At 40.5% G+C, this 24,669-nt stretch overlaps 2 protein-coding genes and 1 long non-coding RNA gene across 18 annotated transcripts in view; 2 read left to right on the top strand and 1 right to left on the bottom strand.

Moving 5' to 3' along the window:
- The first annotated feature begins 318 nt into the window (after window positions 1-318).
- LOC117223856 (uncharacterized) lies at window positions 319-9,670 on the top strand. 6 transcript variants are annotated; one of them, XR_013033725.1, is made up of 8 exons: window positions 319-551; window positions 624-758; window positions 826-939; window positions 1,055-1,223; window positions 1,535-1,711; window positions 1,797-2,088; window positions 2,177-9,366; window positions 9,441-9,670. It is a non-coding gene; the product is annotated as an uncharacterized LOC117223856 (long non-coding RNA). The 6 variants fall into 6 exon arrangements; XR_013033724.1 differs by having other exon boundaries at window positions 826-981; window positions 1,053-1,223; XR_004491026.2 differs by having other exon boundaries at window positions 826-1,223; window positions 2,177-2,205; window positions 2,488-9,366.
- Pld (Phospholipase D) lies at window positions 4,767-9,588 on the bottom strand. Of its 2 annotated transcripts, none has more exons than XM_076523062.1 (14): window positions 9,417-9,588; window positions 8,949-9,309; window positions 8,757-8,877; window positions 8,262-8,682; window positions 7,959-8,194; window positions 7,574-7,841; window positions 7,348-7,510; window positions 7,022-7,279; window positions 6,661-6,937; window positions 6,318-6,538; window positions 6,017-6,253; window positions 5,706-5,946; window positions 5,303-5,632; window positions 4,767-5,230 (listed from the first exon to the last, which is right to left on the bottom strand). In XM_076523062.1, exons 1-14 carry the CDS (start codon window positions 9,586-9,588, stop codon window positions 5,129-5,131), a joined length of 3,408 nt encoding a protein of 1,135 aa, XP_076379177.1. In that variant the 3' UTR covers window positions 4,767-5,128. The 2 variants fall into 2 exon arrangements, with proteins under 2 accessions (XP_076379177.1, XP_076379178.1); XM_076523063.1 differs by having other exon boundaries at window positions 8,949-9,144.
- A 3,488-nt stretch (window positions 9,671-13,158) lies between the features above and the next one.
- Window positions 13,159-24,669, top strand: part of LOC117223835 (uncharacterized) — a 76,089-nt gene continuing 64,578 nt past the window's right edge. For 2 of the 10 annotated variants that reach the window (XM_033476377.2, XM_033476374.2), the window contains exons 1-2: window positions 13,163-13,701; window positions 23,028-23,118. In XM_033476377.2, coding sequence (XP_033332268.2) covers window positions 23,029-23,118 — 90 coding nt within the window. In that variant the 5' untranslated portion in view covers window positions 13,163-13,701; window position 23,028. Of the gene's footprint in view, window positions 13,702-23,027; window positions 23,119-24,669 lie in introns of all 10 variants that reach the window. The other 8 variants (XM_033476379.2, XM_076523060.1, XM_076523061.1 and 5 more) reach the window with 7 other exon arrangements.

Below are 24,669 nucleotides of genomic sequence, written 5' to 3'. Positions count from 1 at the left end.
GAATAAATATCGAAGTCCCTCGCAAGAGTGCGACAGAGTAGCATTACTGTGGCGGTAAATTCAAATTTTTTAACGTTCGATGCACTTGACACTTCTGTCTTCGATTTAGCATTACCGATATAGTCTACGAACTGACGCTAAGCTATCGAAAGTTCATCATTCTACCGCAGACGGAGCTAAGATAGAAAATCCTCGAATTTTACATCATTAGCCGAGCATATAAAATTCTCACCATTTTACTGAGCATCCAATCCGCAGTGAATCAGGCTTAGCAATAAATCGGCAACCAATCAGAGCAAAGCAATTTCTACTTTTATTCTCGCTAATGGAGCGCGCTGCGCCCGGAGAGTCTTGCAAAACTTCCAACATATTATTGTATTGTGTAATTTGTGTACACAAATTTTGGCGAGCTATGGTGTGTCCAATGGTGTCAATGAATTCTGCTTGGAATCTCTTCCAAGTGGCTGAAACGAGACCTCACGAATCGGATTGAACGATTCCAACATGTATGGATTTGTTAGCAAAACATTGGTTAGGTTAGCAGTTGTCAGGTTAGCAATATATGTTTACACAAGATGAAATTTGAAGTACGACAAATATCAACTAGTGTCTTTTCATTACAGAAATAAAAATTCAATTTTTAAGTGATCCAGAATTAATATTCCAACACTGTGTTCGTAAAACTGTAAATTATGAGGATTCAAGTTTTAATGTTGGTATGCCAATATTTTCCATTCATGAGAATCATGATCATCCAGGTAAGAAATATGAACAGTGTTTCCTCAATACTGTTTCAGCTATTAGTAACTGTGATTAAAATTATAGGCTTTGGAGCAATTTGATCAATGAACCTATTATCCGTTTCTGGTCATATAAATTATTTTGGAAAATGGACAGATCTCACTCAAATTATCATTTCTCCATTGGTAATGAAAAAGGGTAATACCCATGTTGTACTTTATAGAGCTCAGGGATTTTAAGGTGAACTCATGAGACATGTCCATGTATTGGAAGATCTTTTCTTTTTCTCAATGCAAATGATTTTTACTCAGAGGTGGATATGTCATGTCCAAAACATATATCAGATTGCTTTAATCTGTTTGTTTACACCAAAATTGTGCACCACATCGTGCACATATTTCTGAAGCCCCGGCAAGGGATTATCGTCTGACGATATTAGTGATGATCTCCAGAATGTGGCTGACATTTTCGGCTATACTGAGGTAAACAAAACTTGAGATACTTCACAAGTGCTCGAAGATAAAATTTGTTTGATACTTCAATTTTTTAAGAAAATAGAAATCTATTAACACGTTGAATGCCACGGGGGTCACCGGTGACCGGCACTTACCTTGGCGGTGACGCCATGGGGGCCACCGATGACCAGCGCGCCTAAATTGATAGAAATATATATAATTTAAAACAAATGTCAGTATCTAAAATTTTGTATTATTACCATCGTCAATCCAAACAGTGACCCCTGTCGCAATTAACATGTTAAACATGGTTATACACTGTAACTTATCTATTGCAGATAATATTTCAACATTATATGTATCACATAAAAGAAAATTCATCGTGGCGCCACGGATAATTTCTATAAAACCGGCGTGGCATTCAACGTATTAACAGCACTAACAATGGATGAACTAAATGAAGCAGCAAATCAATTTATTAACGAAGATGGTAATGCTTTCAAAACTTTAGTAAGGTAAAGCATCTATAATGAAATATTTTAAGATATTGATTTGCCATTGTGCTCGTTTATATTGTTGGTATTGATTCTGTACATATAGCTATCAAATGGAAAAAATTATGTCACATTTGGAAACTACTGAAGCTAATACTGTTGAAAGTATTAGAAAAGAAATTAAAAATTTTTGTGGTAGAAGGAAGGAGAACACATAAGAAGACGCCACAAAACCGAGAACAATTACAAACGAGAAACTATTTTAAAATAATATACTATTAGATCTCACAGGTTGAATAATCATTTTGTAGATACAAACATTATTTTCTAATAGACCGGTAAGAGGAATATCAACTAAGAGGTGGTCTACTACAATTACAAAACAAACAAAAACGCAGGTACATTGTAGAACTCTATTAAACGATTCATAGTTTATATAGGCCTTTGATTTACTATTAACCACAATGTTTTATTATTTGTTACAAGGATCAAAGATTGGGCGATTTCGTAATAAGGTAAATAAATTGAAATAAACCTAAAATCATACAGTTATTTAAGTACATACAGTTAATCATACATCTTAAGCAATTCCGATTCCGATTAATTTGTCCGGGTCCGAACCCTTGTTCATATCTGACTTTTAAAACACTGTATTGAAATAAATATTTTTTCATAAAATCTTGAAATATTTGATAATATTTATTTGACAACATTCACTTCGATGTTGTTCACTTGAAAGTTTAGTTTTGACCAGAAAGAACATGCAACTTATAATTTTGATTTTCGATCTATTGCAGAGATATTCTTTTTAGACTTTCTGCTTCCTGCTATGTAGTGACGGAGAATGCTTGGTAAATAGAACTTACAGATTCTTTATTAAAAAGAAGTTAATGTTGTGCGAAAAATAATGACTCAATTAAACACAAGGGATATATTTACAAAAGTAGCATCTTAGTATTTATTGGCTTATTGGGTGTTCCATTACCGAGGACTCTTACACATGATACTACAAGTCAACTGTCTGATTTTGATAAAAAGGACCCGCCAAGTCCACCTTAGGTATAATTTTTCTGGTTTTTCAAAGTATCCGTTATACAGGGTGTCCCAAAAATCTCTCGCATTATGGAAATGTAGGGTAGCTGAGATCATTCTTTTTCCTTTGCGAAAATGCAATCTGCGGCTTTGTTTACGTGTTATTAATGAAAAATACCGACCAATGAGACACAATGGCGCGAAACACAACGTGGTCAATCGATCGAGTGCCATGTGCTCCTACCACTGATTTTGACAGCTGAAGGGGGACTCTGTGCCGTGTTCAAATCACTGAACAAGTCACGGAGCATGAACTTTCGATATTTTTTTTACCACGTGGCAGTGATAATTTTAAGAAAAATGCTGTTCATCCTTATTTCAGAATGTCTGAAGAATATTTACTAATTTTTCGGACCCGAAATAATAAGTATGACAGCCGTTTTAATTTTCTGGTGTGCATGACACCTGGATTACCTGTCGGAAATGTGTGCTGAAGGATAGTGCATTGACCTCGTACAATGCACAGCTGATCTGTGTCCGACGGCGACGAACAGAAGGATGTTTCCAGGCAGACTATTCCAACGGTCACTTTTACTACATTATCACTAAACACTGATCACATATCAATGATATCTGCGGATGAACTTTCCTGGATTAATATGTATGTTCCTGAAAAGAGCCAATTTTTTAATGCTGCGCGTTCAAAGTTCGTATCGCTAATAACACGCACTGCGTATGAACTGCAGCAGATTGACACGATGACCGACAATGTTTCGTTTTCCTACGAGCGAGTTTCAACTGTCTCCCATCGGACGCGGACATTGTCAGCCATTCTGCAGTTCGTCCCGAGCATTAATATGAAAAGGACATCGCGAGAGAATTTTCTTAATTATTCTTGTACGGTGCGATCAACTTGTTTACTACAAGGATGCTGCAAAGGGTTCAGGAGAACATTATGAAATGTGTCAACGCGGTGCGTGTTGTTAACGGTGCGAACTTTGAACGCGTCGCATTAAAAAATCGGCTCTTTTCGGGGCCATACATATTAATCCAGGAAAGTTCGTCCGCAGATATTATTGATATGTGATCAGTGTTTAGTGATAATGTAGTAAAAGTGACCGTTGGAATAGCCTGCCTGGAAACATCCTTCTGTTCGTCGCCGTCGGATACAGATCAGCTGTGCAGTTCATCATACATTGTACGAGGTGAATGCATTATCCTCCAGCACACATTTCCAACCATGTAGTGGATTAACAACTAAATGGGTGAGTTTCTTATTAATAATATTCTTCATATTTCTCTATCAAACAAATCTCTTACGTGCTTTAACACGATTATTATTTATTAAATTAGCTTTGCGAATCGCTCGTTGAATTGTGTTCGAACGCGGAATTATTTAAATTAAAATTTAATAAATTAACATTTACGAACTTTGTTAATATTCACCTTGCATAAAAATTTCATATGGTACACATGAGGTGTCATGCACATCAGAAAATTAAAACGGCTATCATACTTATTATTTCGGGTCCGAAAAATTAGTAAATATTCTCAGACATTCTGAAATAAGGATGAACAGCGTTTTTCTTAAAATTATCACTGGCACGTGGTAAAAAAAATATCGAAAGTTCATGCTCCGTGACTCGTTCAGTGATTTGAACACGGCACAGAGTCCCCCTTCAGTTGTCAAAATCAGCGATAGGAGCACATGGCACTCGATCGATTGACCACGTTGTGTTTCGCGCCATTGTGTCTCATTGGTCGGTGTTTTTCATTAATAACTCGTAAACAAAGCTGCAGATTGCATTTTCGCAAAGGAAAAAGTTACTTAAAATTATCTCAGCTACCCCACATTTCCGTAATGTGAGACATTTTTGGAACACCCTGTATGTGAATTCGTTTAAAACTAGGACGACTTATCGGATTCAAATGTAATTTAGCGGGAGATTTGAAAATTCTAATTTTTGGATTGTGGTCCATAGAAACTCTCCACGGAATTGTGACCGTGTGTGACGCCATAAAGGAAATATTGAAACCTAAGGGATCTTGTTTTCTCTTTTAATGTAATTTAACTGATAATTCTTTAAATTGTTAAAAATTGTACATTTTTTTACTAGCTGCGGCGATAATTACAAATAAATAATATTAAAAAATAACATTTTCGGTATAAAAGTCAACTTCTCATTCAATCATAATTAAGTACTCTAGTAGATGCCGTTTAAAAATATCCTGGACAGTGGAAAGAATAAAGTTAGTTTGAAACCACTATTACTACTATTATAACTTCCGTTAGATTCATCGTTAATATTTGGAATGTTGAAGTAAAATTTCTTTCCTATCAATAAATTATTAAATACTTTTTAGTTTCTTGTACTTGCAACTGTATAAAGTTTGATTCCTATTTATTTATGTCCATAACGCTGTTGGCATAATACCTTCTACCGTACCAGCAGCGGGTTTCAAATCTTCATTACACAAAAAGTTCAGTGGCATATTTACCAGATGACCCTAAAATAATATTGAAAAATGTTACGAATCCTTCGAAGCAATATCTAGAAAAATTGTTTGAATAGTGATTACCTTTATTTTTCCAACCATTTCTTGAGCCAATTGTGGATCGGATGAACAAAGTGGTTCTTCATTTTGATACTGTTTCAACATAGAAAAATTAACAACTTTGTCTGTGGGAATGCAATGGAACACTTCTTCGTAGATTTCCGTGTTTTGATTACTTCTAGCACACCAGATATCTCTGTAGAATGACTTTTGAACTATATCAGTCAGATCTATCTCGTCGTTTGTCTCTAGCAATCCAAGATGTTCAGACATTAATTGTTTCCTTAATGATCCAGCAAATTTACCACAAAGAAAAGGTATATCGTTCATTCTTCCATCCTCAAATTCCTGATCCTACAAAAAAAAAGAAATTTTTCAAATTCTTAGACACATATTTTGTTCTAAATGATTAGCACATCGTACGTACTCGGATTATTACTGCAATTTCGCTGTCTCTACTTGCTATCATGCTCCTGTCATTAATATTGGCTGAACCACAAATTACCGTGTTATCGTCCACAATTAATAATTTGCTATGAACGTAAATCAGTTCTGTCATTAATGTACCATTCAACATTGCGTGCGTCCTTAAACCATGGAAAGTAATATATTCACTCGGATCTTCTATTCCGTCTTCAAATAGCCGATTCAAGATGGCATCTTTACCCCTATGAACCGAGATATTAACAAACACATATGCACGTATATTGTGGTTTGAAATTTGTCACAAATTTCTACCTGGATATAGAAGCATAATTCCAATGAGTAATAGCACGCAGGGCTTTACCACTTGGTCCTCCGACTTCACCTTCGAAACCCGGCAATAGTGGCATGATCACAAACACTCTAAATACTGCACCTTCCCGGTGAGCTCTTTTAATTCGTTTGAACAATGTTTCTCCTATACGATTTTTTACAGCAGTTTTTTCCATAGAAGCCAGTGTAATGAAAAATTGATTTTCTATATATATGTACCTAGAATAAATTTTGAATTGTAAAGCCATAACACCATTGGTACAATGGTATACAATAATTTCACCTTTCGGCTTTGCTGATGGCGTCTATGTAAGCCTCTTGTATGCTTTGTTCTAACGTTTCTGAATCAAGAAAGCCGGCAGACCAAGAACTAACTGATCTCAGAACTTGGCATTGAGTATTATGCACATCTGATAGATCAATGAACGATGCATAGCTTCTGCAATCGTTGTATGATTTGGGCAGTAGGAATGGATATGACGGATTTAATTTTGCTTTTTCCATCTACGAAGTCAGAGTACATCCATGTTATTTAATTAGAAACTTTCGGGGATCTTCAGAGAACTTCGAAGAATCTTCAAGGTCTTCAGAGACTCTTTGTGGACACGCAGGGATAGACTACTTACCTTAATCGCGTTCCAACGTTGAATGAAATGCCTAGCGACGTCTCTAGCCGATGCACCTTGCACCATCACACCAACATCATGCCATGGCATTCTGGGAGTCCTACTCCTATCTACTAAATCCCGATAGGGTTTCTCGAGATCGTTAAAATCTTTAACGATAAAATTTGTGTAATCCTTCCCGAGCCAGAGTTTAGCAGTACCTGAATACTCTGAAAATGCATCTACCTCGTCCGGTATCATTGGTTCGCCAGTTTCAATTAGAGTATGCAATGTACCACTAAATAATATGAATTTCTTAACAGTCTGCTGTTAACAATTGTTATTTAATGCATCAAATCACATCAAAGAAGATGAGGTTCACCTATCGACGACATCCTCTTCGTCACTACTTTCCTCGTTCGGGTTGTACACCATATGAATCAATTCCTGCCTTTTCAATTTGATGTTTTGTTTGACTTTGCCCATGGTGTCTTTTGCCATACCGAACAAATTCTTTCGCTCTGTATTTGGTGTATTACATTTTACAGTGTCCATATTCTCTTGTGGCATCAACAGTAAATCTTCTGGAGCCAACTGTGGTATCGCTAATGACATTACTGTTTTGGAATTGGCTGTCGACCTGGAAAAATCATTTATCATATGTGCTTTTTCTTGCTACTCTACGTTTTTTGTTAACTTGCCACTTACGCTACAGGAATTGTTTTTGTAGTGACCATTACAATTGTATTGGTGGCAATAGCTAGCGGTAAGAAAACATGTTGAGGCTTCTTGAAATTTGATATTTTCTTGCTACTAGTGTTAACGCATTTTCCTCCGGACGGAATGTAAATACTAGAATGATGACTTGAACCTATAATTAAAATAATGCCATCAATCTAGAAACAATTGAATTATATTCTTCAATTTGACTTACCCAAATCTACTAATCTATGCTGATTATTATCCCACCGACCGTAGCATAGATCGATGCCACCAAGAAATGCAATGCTCTGATCAACAACCACGATTTTTTCGTGGTGCGCCCAGAGAAATATACCTACTCTCGCGTGATCCGGATGTCGCAATACTTTTATGTTTTCCGGACATTTTTCAACGAGTCGTTGTTTGCTGTAGAAGCTGTTTATTCCTAAAGCAACTTCTACTTCTTTATAAATCATTACAAATACTTTCACTCCCTCGAGCTGAAACAAAATTCATTGTATTATGTTTGTAGCAACAAGTTACATTTGAATTGCAGTTGTGTCAATCTTACCGGAGGTCTTCGAATTTTTATAAAAGCAATACTTAATAGTACTTACAGCTTTTCTTTCCAGGATTTTGTCCAGCCTCCAGTAATCGCTATTAATCGCCGGCCTTTTCATAAATATCTCAGGTGATAACCACCAGTCTGCAATAAAAATTTCTTCTTTAGCATTCTCTAGTGCGTCTGCTATGGAAGACATGTAACTAGATCCGTCGACGAACCAGGTAGCAGGTGTAGATAGTCGGCAAGGTGCAAACGAATTGTGCGGGTTCGATTGTGTGAAATCTCGACCTGCAGAGTTGTTGTATTTAATATGTTGTACTGTAGAATTTTGCAGAAATGTTGATCAAAAACTTGCCTTCGTTGTTACTAACTTCTTGAATGAATTTCATCCATTCTCTGGCCTTCCTCCTGGTCCAGCAGTCGATCACTATATGTCTACTAAGATTTGCAATTTGCAGACCACTTCTTCCTGTTATGTATAAACCGTAACTGATCCCGAAACCATAGTCCATTAAAATTACTGACTGTATGGTGCTAGTTTTGGGCCTAATGTAGGCGACGAAAGTGTCCTTAACAACGAGATGACGAGTATGCCATTTCCCACATAGATATGTACAAAAATTGTAACATTTAATACAACACATGCCTTCCAACAGACCACAGACATTGCACCCTTTCTTTGCGCCTGATCCCGTTCGTTTTGAAATAGGTCCTTCTTTACCTTTCACCCCTAAATCTGCTATGAATGATAAATGCGAAATTTCTAAGAAGTTGATCTGAAAAAGTTTTGTGAAAATTTTACAGAGGTTGCGGATGATGTCCACTCATTATTGACCATAGTTTTGCTTACAGTTTCAGGGTGATGCTTATAAATTTTTATTTTCAATAAATTCGTCAAATACTCTTCGAGTAGCTTCTTCCTCTGATCCAACTGTTCATAAGGTACCAGAACTTCAGGTTTATTTGGAAATCTGGTAGAAGGTAAATTTTGTGTTTAGAAAAGTTATCTTTTCAGATAATTAATTGTAAGAAAGATCTGTACCTTGGCAATGCTCCTTTACGACCCTTGGCTTCCTTCAGTTGTACTAAGCTCTTCAAACTGTTCCTTCTTTCTTTGTGGGTTTTCGTTGGGAACGGTATATTCAAGCTAGCACGATATATTTTCAATTGATTATGTAAATACTGAATATCTTTGTATCTCTTTTTAATTGTCCAGGTGAAACCGCCATGCTTAAATTCTATGGTGTACAGATTTGGATTCAAAGGATGTGTTGTAACACTACGCTCATTGTCTATAATGTTCACATGCACTTCTTCACCAGGAATGAACACATTATAATTTAGACTTTTAATCTTTTTTGGAAGTTGATGAATAGCAGAAAATGGTATTACACCAAGGCGTTCTAATAATCCACACAAACACGTTATTATTAAACCATAGGCACTAAGGAAGTTAATAGGTATAACAAAACAAGAGAGGAAAATGGAGATAACAAATAAGTAAACTTACCATTATTGTCTGTATCTTCCTTAGTTTCAACATCAGCGGTCTGATTCTCATTGATAGTGGCTTCCAGAGAATCGGGTACACCCAATTCATCGTCGAATTCAGAATCATGGGAATTCATGTGTTCCAGCATGATATCTTGACCTGCTCCCTCGGTCGATATGTTCTCAGACATTGTTGCTACTGTATATTAGACACATATGGTTCACTGGAATCTTATGAAAATGTTAAGAAAATATATTTCTATTGAATTTAGATTACTCCTATTTGGCTTGCAAAGTTCACTAATGATGCCTCTTATTCTTATGATCACAATTATATTTATCAGTCAAGAGAAGCACCAATATACCATAAAAATAATTTTACAAACAAAAATGCATGCCATGAGTAAACAACTGGATAATCATTTCCATTGAACAAAGGAGGTGCTATGACAGAGTGTAATGGATTTTCTTGACTCAGAACTTAATCCGATGCACGTGGGAGGGGTTTAGTACGCAGACTGCAAATGCAATTGAGTGCAATTTACAATAACGAAGCAGGAATTAATGTTTCCAGTAATTTTACGATACAGTTTACGCGTATCTACGAAAATCGTATCTACGTAAATTAAGGCACGAAATGTATTCTCGCGACGCAGGTGGCATTTTAATTATAGAACGTTTCGAATAATTACATGTCATTGGAAAAGGATACGATTTAACGGTGTCTTAAATATGTCATGCTGCAATGTTAGGGTTACACGTAATGAGTATGTACTTTTCGATGGCAAACGATTCTAAGAAAGCGGCCTTAGTATCATAATGAGAGATTTTTGATATAAGATCGATAGATAAATCCATATTATCACGGATATAGTAGTTGTAAATAATATTTATTTGTATTACTGCATTCGATGAGCACACACACACACACACGTGTTGCCGATAATTCAAGCAAAAATGATCTAACCCGATATGCCGCGTCAGTGATCTAAAAATGTTCGCTCTGTCGGTATGGGAGATGTCTTGCATTTATAAATCTTTGTATGATCCAGGCGCGTTTATTGTTGTTTTATCGACAAAGATATGGCTCCGTTTCTCACAGAATTTTAATACAAATAAAGTTGCAGCGGTGAGTTGCGTTTACTGTGTTGTCTCATTTCAATAGTTTTCTCTCATAATTAAACAAAAATATAGACCTGCAATGTGTCTCTGAAAGATTTCGATAAACGTTTCCAAGGTCACCAAAGCCTTTCAAGACCTTCAAGATCTCCCGGTCGTCTCGATATCCTTGAGGATCCCTCAAGAATTGTTAAGATCCTTTGAAGGTTGTCCAAGATTTTTGGAGTCAAGGGTCCTCATAATCATATCACTGTCGTAATAGATCGGACAAATATCTTCGACAATATGATTTCCTAACGCGAGAATCTCTACCTCAATTATTTAATCATTTCACTTGAAATAAATGAGAAATTTCAAAAGAAGATCTGCGGGTTGCCGATATTCAGGAGTATCATTTGCTTGCAGGTATAGTCGCTAGATGGCTACGCCATGCGTTCATTATAACGGGATTCAAATATCGATCTAATTAACATTTCGTCGACGAATTCTATTTGAGATCAATCGAGGCAGATCAATTTTATTTGGTGACACTTTTACCAATTGCAACGATCATTTTCGAATTCTTAGGTAGATTGATATCGCATACTTACGATGAAGTTCTTTTCTCCCGTACGATTCGGAAGACGTTGATTTCAACATAAAAATGTTCCGGTTCGAGGAAAAGTAGAGCACCTCATTCTGTAATAGTGCTACGCACTCGTGGATTGTCGCGTTTACGACCAATCTGTGTAGTCCAACCAACCAGTCATTCAGTCGATTATTACATGGCAAACGGTTTTGCAATCTACCATTGAATTAGAGCAACATCGATTTTAGATCTGGATCAGAATGTCAGGGGAAACTTGATCCACTTATTGTTAGTCCTCGTGCTTGAAACGTAACAATAATCTGAGATGAACAAAATGACCATCGTTCCTCTTTTAGAAATCAACTTTCACAGTGTTAATTTTCGTTTCAATTAATAGCGATTTTCGCAAATAAAATATTGTACGTTCATCGACAAAATCTAAGCCAAAATATTGAAAAAATTCCTTCTACTATCCCAGATATTTTCATCAAGATATTTTCCACGAAAAACTATCAGACACATCAACTCGAAATACTCTACATTTATTACCATGTATTTGAAGAGTATACGATATTTTTCTCGAGAAATTAACAATATTTCTGAAAAATTTATTCTATATATTACAAATGTTCGTAAACAATATATTTCCATTTATACTATTATATTTCACTTTAGTAAACATTGTTACTTGTAATTATGAATTTAAATGAATATAATAGCAGAATTAAAAGGAAGTATTTGGTATAAACTAGTCCCGCTGACATCTCCAAAAAATTCAAGTGATTTAGTCTAGTGTGCAAAAAAATAGGTACCGTTTTAAAGCGTGTCCACATATATTTGTTCCGCCGCTGTACACACTTACCTAATAGACCACTGCAAAAGGAAAAGTTGGCATGATTTCTTCCTGATGTAATAGTAGTCATTAATGATTCGAACAGTAATTTATAGACTAGTTAAAGCGTTAAGGAACTTTTTTTAAAAGCTTTTTTTTACAGTGATAAATATTATCTATGAAATATTACAAATATATATATATATAGTTATTTTACAGGTTTTTCTTGTTTTATAAGTTTTATAGTACTGAATTCAGCACGTATAAAAATCAGATGAAAGTAACAAGTATTCTCTCAATGACACATGATTGAAGAAACGCATTGATTTTTCTTGCATGAAACTTTAGGTTGAATTTTTCAGCAATCAATTGATACACTCGGCGAAACTTGTAGAAACTAGATTTCGCGATACAGGACATTTTTGATGTAACACTTGGAATTTTGGACTGTTTTCTTGTGGATTGAGGACTGTCCGTCGCGCCGGACAGTGCGGCACAGGTTATACAGGCAATAAGGGATATCAACCCTTGTTTTTTTGCGAAGCTCAATTATTTTTAGCTTCAAGTTAACATATTTCAGAAACGGCACAAAATATCCAGAAGTTGAAATACTTTCTAATTTGTTGTTTGCTATATTATAGGAATCTGAAATGTTTTTGTGCTTCGGATTGCAACGAACAATTTTGTACGCTTTTTTCTGTTGCACAATGCGGTTGAATGGTGGCGTTGTCGACAAAATAAAGATAGAACATTTACTGGCAGTCTTATCTTTTGTCAAAAGAAAAAAAAATATATAACAGTATTTGTAATAACAGGGTTTCTAACGATTCAACAGTATTTCGTAAGCGATTTTCGCTTTTTATCGACAACGTTATCATTCAGTCGAGAGAATCACAAAAACTTTTCAGATTCTTATAGTATAACAAAAAGACAAATTAGAAACTATTTAAATCTCAGGATATTTTGTGCCGCTCACTTCCTATATAACATGTACGTTTCCCGAAGCATATATGATAACTTGAGAAAATCGGATATCGTTATATACGAGAATACATTTGGATTTGATATTTTTGACCCGTGCGGCCGCACTGTGCGCTGCTTCTAGAGAGCGTACACGATATCCGTGTACGTATTCTCGGATCGCAGGAAGTCACGCATATCAAAGTAGCTATCAGTCAGTAAGAGGAACGAGGCGACCTGTCGTGGGAGGGGAGGCTTTCGAGGTGTACCTGCCGAGGGTAGGGGCAAGAGCGTATACCACGCAGAAAGCAACGCCGGCGGTGGTGGCGGTGGTCGCGGTGGTGGCAGCGAGCAGCGGACTCGGGCGAAAGGGAAAATGCTCGGGCGAACACTTTTTTTTCTCCCCCATTTACACCCAGGTTTTTTGACACGGCCGTCGTCGGCTCGATCGACTTCCATTTGTCTCCGAGCATTCCGCCGACTAGGGTCCGAAACCCGCGCTCCGCACACCCGGCGACCAAATCGAGCTTGAATCGCGAAGATGCGCGTCGCCCGCGCTCATCATCTCTAATAATCCCGCGAGTTCAACGTGGAAAAAGAAAACTCTCGATAATTTCATCGCATCGCATGATAATACGCCTAGTGTGTCACACCTCCAAGAAACATTGCCGAGGCCGCTCGCAAGTTCGACTCCGAAGCGTCGTGATCATCAGTGATTTGAATCTGTGCGCGTCGCAAGCCCACCCAGAAGCGTCCAGGACGAATCCGTGCGCACCGGTGAACTGAAATGAAACATTGGATTAGGCTCGCCTAAGAAGTTGCAAGGTGAGTGTGATTCCAAGAACGGGCCGGTCGAGCACCTTTTGCCTCGCCATGGGAAACCTGTGGCTATCGCGAGTCCTATTAGCGAAGGTCGCTATTATTCTTGGACCGAGTATCTGGAACGCATCGAGATCGAGATCGAGATCGAGATCTCGCGTTCAGGTTCCTTGTTCGACCGCCTGGCGATTTGCCGATCGCGAATCTCGCGGCTGGATCACAAGGTGTCGTCCTTAAAACGCTTCTGCGACGGCCGTAGTCAGGTATAATTAAGAATCGGCGGGAATATTAGGTCATTTTCGAAGTCTTGGTGCGAATCGCTGTATCGATTGGTCGCGGTCTTACCCCTTTAAACAGCGGAACGTTGCTTATCGAGGTTTCCTATTCAGTCCCCAGCTCGTTGTTGGAATTGGTTCGAGGAGAGCAGTCGATATTCTTATTACGGTAACGTGGTTGACAGTTCGGCTATATGTATAGATTTGCGGCGACAAGCGCGTCCGTCGATCGTGCTGCATTGGATTCCGTGTTCGGATCGTTGAAACGATCGGATCGCGATAAAAGAAAATTTCCTAAAAACAATTCTTTCGCAACAGATTTTCTTGTCGAAGATCATAGACCGTGGCCTGGAATTTAGATAATCTCTGGCGAATTCTTTGCTTTCGTTTCGCAAAAGAGGATACGCTGTATTTTGCGAAAGATCGTAAGCTCGATAGGGAACTCGCCGGGTCTTGCTGCGGTTAATAATGATCGCGGGGGCAAAACGGAGCGGTTCGCAACCGATGACGTAAAGCGGTCTTTTTTCTATCGCGAAGCGCGGCCGATCGACGATCACGTAAGATTAAGTCATTTAGCAAGGCAAATACGCGTTTATGTCATACCAAATAGAAAGCTCGACATAAATCCTGATCGACCGGACTTCATTCCTCCTACGCGCGAACTTAGCCCTCCTTCTTCTCTCGAACAACCGAAACGCTTCGGATCGCGCGTTGACGTTATCGCACCCGACTTACGGCCGACAGCCGTTCAACTTTAAACTAACATCTGTTATACGTTCAACTTGCTCGCGACACCAGCGTCGCCTTAAAAACCGAAGGATTTAATTGCAGCAATTGTCTCGAGTCGCGTGCCAGTTTCGTTTCCGCTTGGAAAGAATCGCGGGGTTAACATTCGTTTAAGACGATGAACAGCAGCAACGCGTGGTAAGCCATCTAAAAGAACATTGCCAAGCCTGTTTTAGATACAGGCCGCTGGAAAGTTTATTAATAGGCTTCCGGTGGCCAAAGCGTGACGGTATTATTTTTAAAAAATGACCGAGGACGAGCGTATCGATCGGCAACTAAAACTGGATCAATCGCGTAACTTCCCAGTGAATAATCGCGGATGGAAACTCCGCGGGAAAACTTGTTCTCGCCGCGGCAAAAAGCTGGCGGCGGTCGGGCCCTCGCCACGATCTCGATCTCGAGCTCGGGCTCGATCTCGATTCCGATTCCGCGATCGACGCGGCGGCACGGGAACCGGCTGTGGAGTTGCAGAATATTAACCGAGCGGCCGCGGAATTAACTGACCGTTGCCTGTAACGCTGCTAGTCCACTTTCACGTGCGCAAACATCCAGATGTTCCCTCGGTTTTCTTACGTAAAAGTCGGCCGCCGGAGCGGACCGCGCAGAAACGATTATTTTCGGTGTGATCGGAGCCCGAGGACCGTCCGCGACACGGCTAGTCGGCGCTCGTCGCGGGGCCTTCAAATCGAACTATACAGGGTGTTCCAAAAATGTCTCGTAATCCGAAAGTGACGGGTTCCTCGGTTCATTTGAAGCAACTTCTTCCTTTACAAAAATGTTCTCCGAGGCACCGTTAACGAGTTATTAACGAAAAACAGTGACCAATAAGAATCGAGCACGGCTGACGCGAGGCGGCCAGACCAATCAGCGCACGAAGCCCAGTTCCGCTCATTGGCTCGGTCGCCTCGCGCCAGCTGAGCTGGGATTCGACCGCTCGACCGCTGGCGCCGTTGGCTCGGCCACCTCGCGGCAACTGATCTCGCCTCTCATTGGTCACTGTTTTTCGTTAATAACTCGTTAACGGTGCCTCGGAGAAAACTTTTGTAAAGGAAAAAGTTGCTTCAAATGACCCGAGAAACCCGCCACTTTCGGATTGCGAGACATTTTTGGGACACCCTGTAGAGCTGAAAATTATGCGGCGATCATCGGCACACGAGCCGACCGCTTTAGAATCTCCGTTCCCCTCATCGCGGTCACTTTGTTCGCGCTGAAATCCGCCAAAATCCGTTGAAATTCTCTGGAATCCGCTGAAATCCGCTCAGAATCGTCCGCGGATAAATCGTAACGCAGTTTCTCGGTGCCATACCTCGCCGAAACCACGGTAAAAGTACCTTGGAAATTGAAAGCGTGCGCTATCGACGATCAATTTGTCGCTACGCCGCGCCGCGCCGCGCCGGCCATTTATGTAAACTCTCTGCGATTCGCAAGTTGCGTTCGACGAATGGAATATCCGTGCCGTTCGTTCCCTCGATATCGAGAGTTTTAGTACACCGTGAACGGCGAACGCTCTCGGCGAGAGTTTCCTTTGTCTCGCTCCGTATGGAATATGGAATCGCGGGACATTTCGGAAGCGCACGCCGAGCAGCTCCGCTTTAATTGAAATCGAGACGTTGCGCTGTTTATTTCTCGCGAGGCTTTCCGATAAAGCAGCCGGCGCGAATCAATAGATTGCCGCCGGGGAGTTTTCAAACTCGCGGATCTCGAGCGGACCGCACATTTATGCGGCGAGTAGTCGCCGCTCCTTTTCATCTTCGCTCACATTAAGAAAAAAAGAAAGTTGTCCCTCTCAAGTTTTTTCATATTTGAGTCTGTTCGTTCTCCCGACTTTCTTTTAGTTTTAAGTTCTCCTTCCGCTTTTTTTGTATTTCGCCCGTCCTTGCGCGACTCCTACCATATTATTACTCTCTTTCTCTCACTGTATTAAAGGGCTCATTCCATTGACAAATAAAGTTACTGTTATTATTATTATTATTATTTTATTATTATTACTATTATTATTTTATTACTATTATTATTATTATTATTATTATTATTATTATTATTATTATTATTACTACTACTACTACTATTATTATTACTGTTGTTGTTGTTAATACTATCATTATTGTCATTATTATTATTGTTGTTCTTCTTCTTATTATTATTACTATTATTATTCCTTAACGTAATCCTTTGAAAATTTGCCTGAATTAGTCCGCGATTACCTCCAAATTCTATATCAATTAGGAATTATGGGAACAACTGCTCGAACGAATAATGTTCACCGATAGTTCGCAGTACGTGGCTGAATGGTCGGATTACCAGCTCGGTACGGAATATGCTTCACAATCGCGAGCATAACCCGATAGGTGCAACCGCGGTGTACACCTTCGCGGAGAATTTACTTTCGATTCGTGCGCACCAGCGCAGCGGTCGTGGAAAGGAATCGGTGCGGCGCGGAACGAAACGGAACGGAGCGGAGCGGCTCGCTGAAACCGTTGCTCCGGCAAACGTTTTTAGTTGACCGTCGATCGTAATACGTTGTTAACCAATTTAATAGGTCTCCTACCTGTAACGCCACGTTTAATCGTGGATAAATGCTATCGACTGGAACCTCCTCCCCGCGTGATCGTCGATGAAATTTCTGCGCTACCGCGTATCGCCTCCGTTCGAGAACACCGCATCGTTCGTTTAACGTCCTTTATTTCATTTCTTGGCCGACGGACCAATTCCACGATTGACAATGATCATCGCTAGACTGCGGATTGTATGAGTTTACAGCGAAAATGGATGAACGGTACACAGAGCAGTCGAGACACAAGAAGAATTGAAAAATACTTTTGCATTCATCTCACTCTATTTACATCGTTAAAAGAAGATACACTTTCTTTTTATCGAACTTCTATCCCATGTAATGTGCGAGCAAAAGTTTTATTTCGCACGAAGATCTGCAGTCTAATTATCACCATTCTCAGCGGTATTCGTCAATCTCTCAAAGCTTGTTCTTATTACTATTATTATTATTATTATTTATTTATTTAATTCTTGCCTACTAGGCTTAGGACGACTTCCAGTTTACATCTTCACCTTCGCACTGTTCGGTGTGAACTGCAATTACACATACTTTCCAACCCCATTCTATTATTTACGGTAACAACTAATAATCTAACAATCGTATTTAATCCACTCCCACGATCGAATAATCCAGCAAAAAATCAAAACGCAAACGAAATGAAAGCTTTACACTATCTATTATCGAAAGCGTGTCTTTTAAGATACTCGTTGCCGGTCTATATTCGGTCTTCCCGTCGTTTCCAGCGCGACGACGGCACATCGGATTCGATTTGGCCAAAATTAAGTAATTACGTAACTAGGCGATCATTTAAATACACCGGTTGAAAATGACCTGGTAACCGCAGCCCGGGAGTCAATAGAAAGTCCGCGTCTACTTTTACTCCGCGTCCCTGTAATGTCCGAGCCAATTGTACAACGAAGTATCTGGCGTGAAAGATTGCTTTCGGGATTCGAGCTGTTTGGTAATGTAAGCCAATTGGCAGCGGAAATAACGGTGGAAGCGCGGACGCGTTCGCAGGGAACGAAGGAGAAGCTGAATGGGCGATGATAATCGATCGCGATGCAACGCGATCGAGTCTAACGGTGTTTCGTGTACGGTCGTCGAGCCGCGGCTGATCTTGATCTTCCTCCACTACTCGGCGTCTCGGCGATCTTTGTGATCGAGGAGGAAAGAGGATCGAGAGAGCTCCGACGATCCACGCTGGTCGCGTCGTGTCGCGTCACGGTCACGACACGACTCGCCGTGTGCATTTACTCGACGATCCCGCTGGATCGCTATTCGTCAACCTTGCGGATCGGATTCTGTTGCCACTTCGTGTCACTTACCCCGATCTATTGGCGATATAACGGCGATACACATTTGATTATCGCGCTAATCGAGCGTAGACCAGGAAGTGAGATCTACGAAAGTCAACGAGACCGAAACTGAAAGTACTATCGATTCGCGCACAGAAACACCTACACTGCGGATCTTTATAGAAAATAATACTGTTGCACGTCCGTTATACATACAGTTCGGACATTTATTTCTTTCTCTTGATAACTTTAACACCGTGCCGTCCGCAGATCTTAGATACGATTCCTTTGTTTGACGCCGGCATAATAGCTTGGAAATTTTAGATTTAAAAAAAGAATTTCGAAGATGGCGGTAATATAAATTCCTAAAATTAAGGTATGTCATCCAAGAGTTTTCGTACTTAATTCTTAGTTAAATAAGCAAAATGCTATAGTTAGTTTGCTGCCTTTTAACGCCCAAGAAATATAGTTTAAATGTTATTTCAGTCTTTTAAAATGGCACCAAAGTGGTACCATCGGCATTCAACAGATAGTTCTTGCATGACACCAGCGTGGTGCCACCGGACGGCATAATGTTAAGAAGTTGCAAATAATGGGACTGAATCCCTCAAATCTTCCGATACTTTCGCTGTTTTCTGTTTCCCGTACTCATTTTTGTCGTAAGTGCATGATCATCTCGCTGGTTCTGTGTATGCGTATTTGTATTAGTTTTTGTTCTTTATTGTAAAAATGGGGTTTAACCCGTATACAATAAAATAAATAAATAAATAAATACATAAATAAAGGTCTTCGGTCTAGGAGTAACAGCAATATTCTATTCTTGGGCAAATCGAGTCTAAACAGCCTATCCGTGAAAATGAATGAAACTGCAAAATTAATTTGCGGTCGAACGTCGCTGTACAAGTGACATCGCATTTCTATTCACTAGTCACTGGAAAGGTGGCAAAAAAAAGGGAAAAAATAATTTCGTTATCTACGCCAGCGCTCGGAATGCATCGGAACGTCATATTGGGCTCCGTGTTGGGCTCCCCGCGTTGCTTCCATCGATTGTGAGCATTCCGAGCATTGATCTACACCGTAAAAAAGGAAAAATAATTTCGTTACCTACACCGCAGAAAAAATCAATATTCAACTCGGCAAGAAGTTCACTTGAAAAAGTCCTCGACCGCAAAAGGTTAAGTATCGCACGGTCGCCAGATCTCCCGTCGTTCGCGTTACATACACAATTTGTTCAAATACAGCAATTTCTCCCGGAAATGCGAAATTTCGGGTTGCTGTGAATTTTCCTGTGCTACGCCTATGTAATTTATTGCTACGTCGATGCTAAGGGTCGACGAAGTCGGTCGAGCGTGTGATGAGGCACGCGCCGCGAATTCCATGGAAGACAACACGAAATGGTCTGTTTGGGTGTGTGTGTCAGGTAAGAAAAGCCGCGGTGCTACAAGGTACGTGACCAATCTCCGTGGAATCGTGGCATGTGCCCTCCGAATTGTCTTCGAGTCGTGTCGTATGGCCTTCGAATTGTCATCGAATCGTAGCAAAAAATTAGAAATAAAAAAGTTCGGTCATTCCTTTTATTCTAGCATTACTGTGTATTCATATTAATGTATACCAGCATGCTGTTCGCTGCCTTTTTTGCCGACTTACTACAAAAACGAGCCGCGAGGCTCGAAGAGTCGCGACTTAACCTTTTAGGTACGGCTGAATTCTGCGCGAGGCTATTTCTCTGGACGACAGAGTCTGATGTGTACTGTACAGAGTCTGTGTACTGTATATTGTGTCTGTATATACAGGGTGTTCCAGAAATGTCTCGCAATCCGAAAATGACGGGTTCCTCAGGTTATTTGAAGCAGCTTTTTCCTTTACAAAAATTTTCTCCGAGGCACCGTTAACGAGTTATTAACGAAAAGCAGTGACCAATGAGAGGCGAGATCAGTTGCCGCGAGGTGGCCGAGCCAACGGCGCCAGCGGTCGAGCGGTCGAATCCCAGCTCAGCTGGCGCGAGTCGGCCGAGCCAACGGCGCCAGCGGTCGGGCGGTCGAATCCCAGCTCAGCTGGCGCGAGGCGGCCGAGCCAATGAGCGGAACTGGGCTTCGTGCGCTGGTTGGCTGGGCCGCCTCGCGTCAGCCGTACTCGATTCTTATTGGTCACTGTTTTTCGTTAATAACTCGTTAACGGTGCCTCGGAGAAAATTTTTGTAAAGGAAGAAATTGCTTCAAATGATCCGAGGAACCCGCCATTTCCGGATTGCGAGACATTTTTGGGGCACCCTGTAGACTGTTGTAAATCGATGTGAAGACAAAAGAAGTGTGAAACAGTGCATATGAAGACGATTATTTGGTTCAAACGATGAGCGAGTGAGCTACTAGAGCAAGCCACTATAGTGGCGTGTCGTTCTGAAAGATGACATCCGCGGAAGCCACTATAGTGACGCGTCGTGCCTAAAAGGTTAATATTCTCAGATCTGCCGGTATCAATTCCGAACTCCGAACATTCCTGGGAGAAATTGCTGTATTCCGTTCCCTTGAGGATCAGGTTCTCGCATACATAGTCCGCGCATGGCTTTCCCCGAAAACCTTTCGCTTGAACCTCGCGTGTCCTGCGGGGCCATCTTTGAGGGAGTCGGTACACATTTCGCGAAACCGGCTTCGGATTGCGCTCGGCGAAATGGCACGGCAGGTTCGGGTCGGTATCAAAGTATGCATTCAGCAGGGCGGGGACGGGCCGCAGCGCAGCAGGCGTCTTTTTCTTTTTTATTTTTACGTGTTTTCACCTGGCAGGATCCTTGGCCTCTTTTCGAGATGCTGTCCTTTGGTACGGTGGCGTCGACGACGATGCGATGTTGCGAGTCATCGAAATTAGCGTGGTCGAATGATAATAAAATGACACGCGACGAATCGGGGACGTTTGTCGCGCGATTAAAACAACGCGACGAGAAGATGACGAACGCTAGGAGCTGCTGTTATTATTAAACGACAGTAGTAGGCCTTTGTTATTTTTACTCGTTACGAGAGAGGGACGAACGCGTCCTGCCACAACATAGTAAGATAAAAATAGGGTTCGATCGATCGTTTCGATATGGCGGCAAAGAGGATAATCTCGTATTCATCCTTGGCGACGCGAAAATAGCCGTGGTTCGGATGAGACAACGCCTCGCGCCGGATAATTAAATATCAAGGGACCATTTCGAAGAGGATTTTCTGTTATCCAGCGCAGAAATTACGAGACTTTTAATTACATTGTCGAGCACCTCGCTGCGCCGCGCCGCGCCGGCGAAAGTATGATCTCATAAACGTTCTCCGTATTGTATGCATATAGACGTGCTCTCGTCCAAGGAATCGTCCCGGCACTATTAACGGGCCAAGAATTACACGAGTAATTCGGTAATTTAAATCTTCGAGGTGACATACGACTTCCCCACGCGCGTACATTACGTTTTGTTTCCGTATACCGCGTCGCCGGAACTAATTAACGCGGACTGCTAAAACACAATCGAAAGCCCTGCGAACGAAGTCGATCGACATTCAGCCGGTCTGGCTTCGAAATGTGGTGACAAAATTTCATCTCAAATTTCATTTCAAATTACATCTCAGATTTCATCTCAAATTTCGTTTCTTCGGTGGATCGACTTGCAGCTGCATCGTCGAAACGATTCACAGTGATTTGGCGAAGCAGCGATCCGTGGTCAAAAAATTATTCCAGCGTTGTTTCAAAGTTTAAGGTTCTCGGCATCAGCTAGATTATTATCGAGTCGAAAATGTCTGTTAGCATTTAAAAATATCGAGGCGAAAATTTTATGGGAAAAGTTTTTTATATTCTAAAAGGTTTTTATATTCTAATTTGTGGAAAAGTAAATACCGATCAATTTTTGTTCGAAATAGTTTTTTTGCTAGATTATCGCAAATGTTCCATTGAAATTTAGAAGTTCTTAACACCTCGCCGTACCATTTTTTTTAAAATTACGATTACGATGATGATAAGGAAAAGAAACTTTATTGTTTTATAATATTGACAAGATAGGATTTATTTAGACTTCATAATATTACTTGATTAAAGACGTTTGCCTAAAAATTTCTCACAGAAACATTTTTATAATGTTTAGAACTGTAAAAGAAAAATTTAAAAATCGGTCATTTCGACTGGCACGGCAGTTCTGGTGTTAACACAAAAAATTAGTCCCTTTAAATTATCATTGTTCGGTCTTCACGAGCTCTGCATTACGAGATATAGCAATTCTTTGAGTTACAACAGATATCAATATCGCGGGACTCGTCCGATTGTTTCGCGAAACCCTGAAAAATTGGTCGGCAACAGTGCGACGATCAAATTGCAAACTGCAACGATCAAATTGCAAACTGCAACGATCAAATTGCAAACTGCGACGTACCGCTGAAATGTAAATGTGCGTTGCTTTCTGTGCAGAATGCCGCGGAGATTTTCGTGGTGCACGGTGGTGGCATTGGTGGTGCTGCTCTTCGTCGCGACCGAAGGTCTTCGAGAGCGTAGTACTCAGGTAAGTGGCAATTCTCGTCGAAAATTGAATCGAGTCTGCTTCGAAAGTCCGTGTCGAAACAAAATAATCGCTTACGGCTTAATCGACTAAGGATGTCCTCGCGTATTCGGCGAGATTGCAAGTTAACATTAATTATTCATTCGCTTTCGAGCAAGCTCCGGAGAGTTTCTACGATTCCAGTGGCCGATCGTATCACGGTTCCTTACGACAGGAATGCCAGCGACGAAATCTCGACGATTTTTTATCCTTCGCGAAACGGCATTCGCGAGTGCAACAATTACGTGCCACGGCCACCTCGTCGCGTTTCACATAGTGGCGGCGCAAATGCTTCTTTCTTTCCTCTTCGCGAAGGCTGCCGAGCTACTGGAACGGATTAATCCGTATAATTTGGATTGTTTCTGTAATCGGGGAACCACACGCTTAATTAACGATCGAGGAAGGTTGTTGCTGTTGTCGTTGCCACAGGTGGCCCACGCTGTCTGCGGAGTTCGCGAAGAACCGCCGCGTAAACTTGGAACTTAGAAGCAACGTCGACTGTTCATACTTAAAGATTCATTTCGATGTGGAGTCGTAAGTTTTGTAAGTCGAACACAGGTTGAGAACCATCGAGTACAGATGTCCTTATTGGATTCTATCTAGTCTAGCAAGATCCTTTTTCTCTTTTTTTATTTTTTGATACGTCGCAAAGAATCGTCAATTATAATTATACACACCGGTCGATGAGCGACAAGCGAAACAAGCGATAAAAACGACAAAACGACGGGAAAAAAGGAGGAACAGCTACGCTAGAGATATGTAGGAACGCGATGTTCATCGTACATTTCTACGTAGAAAGTGTCCCGATCGGAACAACTTTCCATAAAATCAGTGTTAACGATGCCGCGATTTTTTGCCCATCTTCGGGATGCGATGTCTTCGCTGTTGATTATTCGACGGCAACTTTATGGTTATTTATGGTTGGGGAACAGCGACAGCTTTTCTCCCCTGATTAGAAGCAGATCTCGATCCCTCCGGACAATTTAGGCAGGCCTCTCTGATAATTATTATACTTTCCACCGGCTTCCGAACAATTACGTTATTGTAGCTTTCGTCGGGGCGTTCGTGCGATTACTAGATAGAGAACGTAGAAAGTAGCGCTATTCCAGCTGGCACAGCAACAATCATATTTGTACCTACATAATTCGCCGGTAAATGGAGCCTATCGTGATTTTATTCCACAGGTAGAACACCACGTCGGCGGGCTATTGCAATGGGTATTGATCTCGATCCCTGTTCTGCTGAAATTCTTCTTTGCCATTGAATTCCTGTTTTCTCACGTTGACGATAACAATTAATAATTTATTTATTCATATGTAGAAAGAAACCCCTCTGTTACGGAAGTAATAAAAAGAGAGAGATTTTTTATACCGTAATCGCAAGCAAAGAAAAAGAAGCAAACAAAATTGATATAATATATATATATACATTTCAAGTCAAAAATACAAAATAAATCGTATCGAACGACAAATTTTTTGAAATTTTTATTATTGCTCTTTGATCTCATCGAAGTAC

This window comes from Megalopta genalis, chromosome 6 (assembly GCF_051020955.1).
Source record: "Megalopta genalis isolate 19385.01 chromosome 6, iyMegGena1_principal, whole genome shotgun sequence".
Lineage (NCBI taxonomy): Eukaryota > Metazoa > Arthropoda > Insecta > Hymenoptera > Halictidae > Megalopta > Megalopta genalis.
The sequence above is the reverse complement of the archived record's forward strand: the minus strand, read 5'-3'. Positions and strand labels throughout refer to the sequence as shown.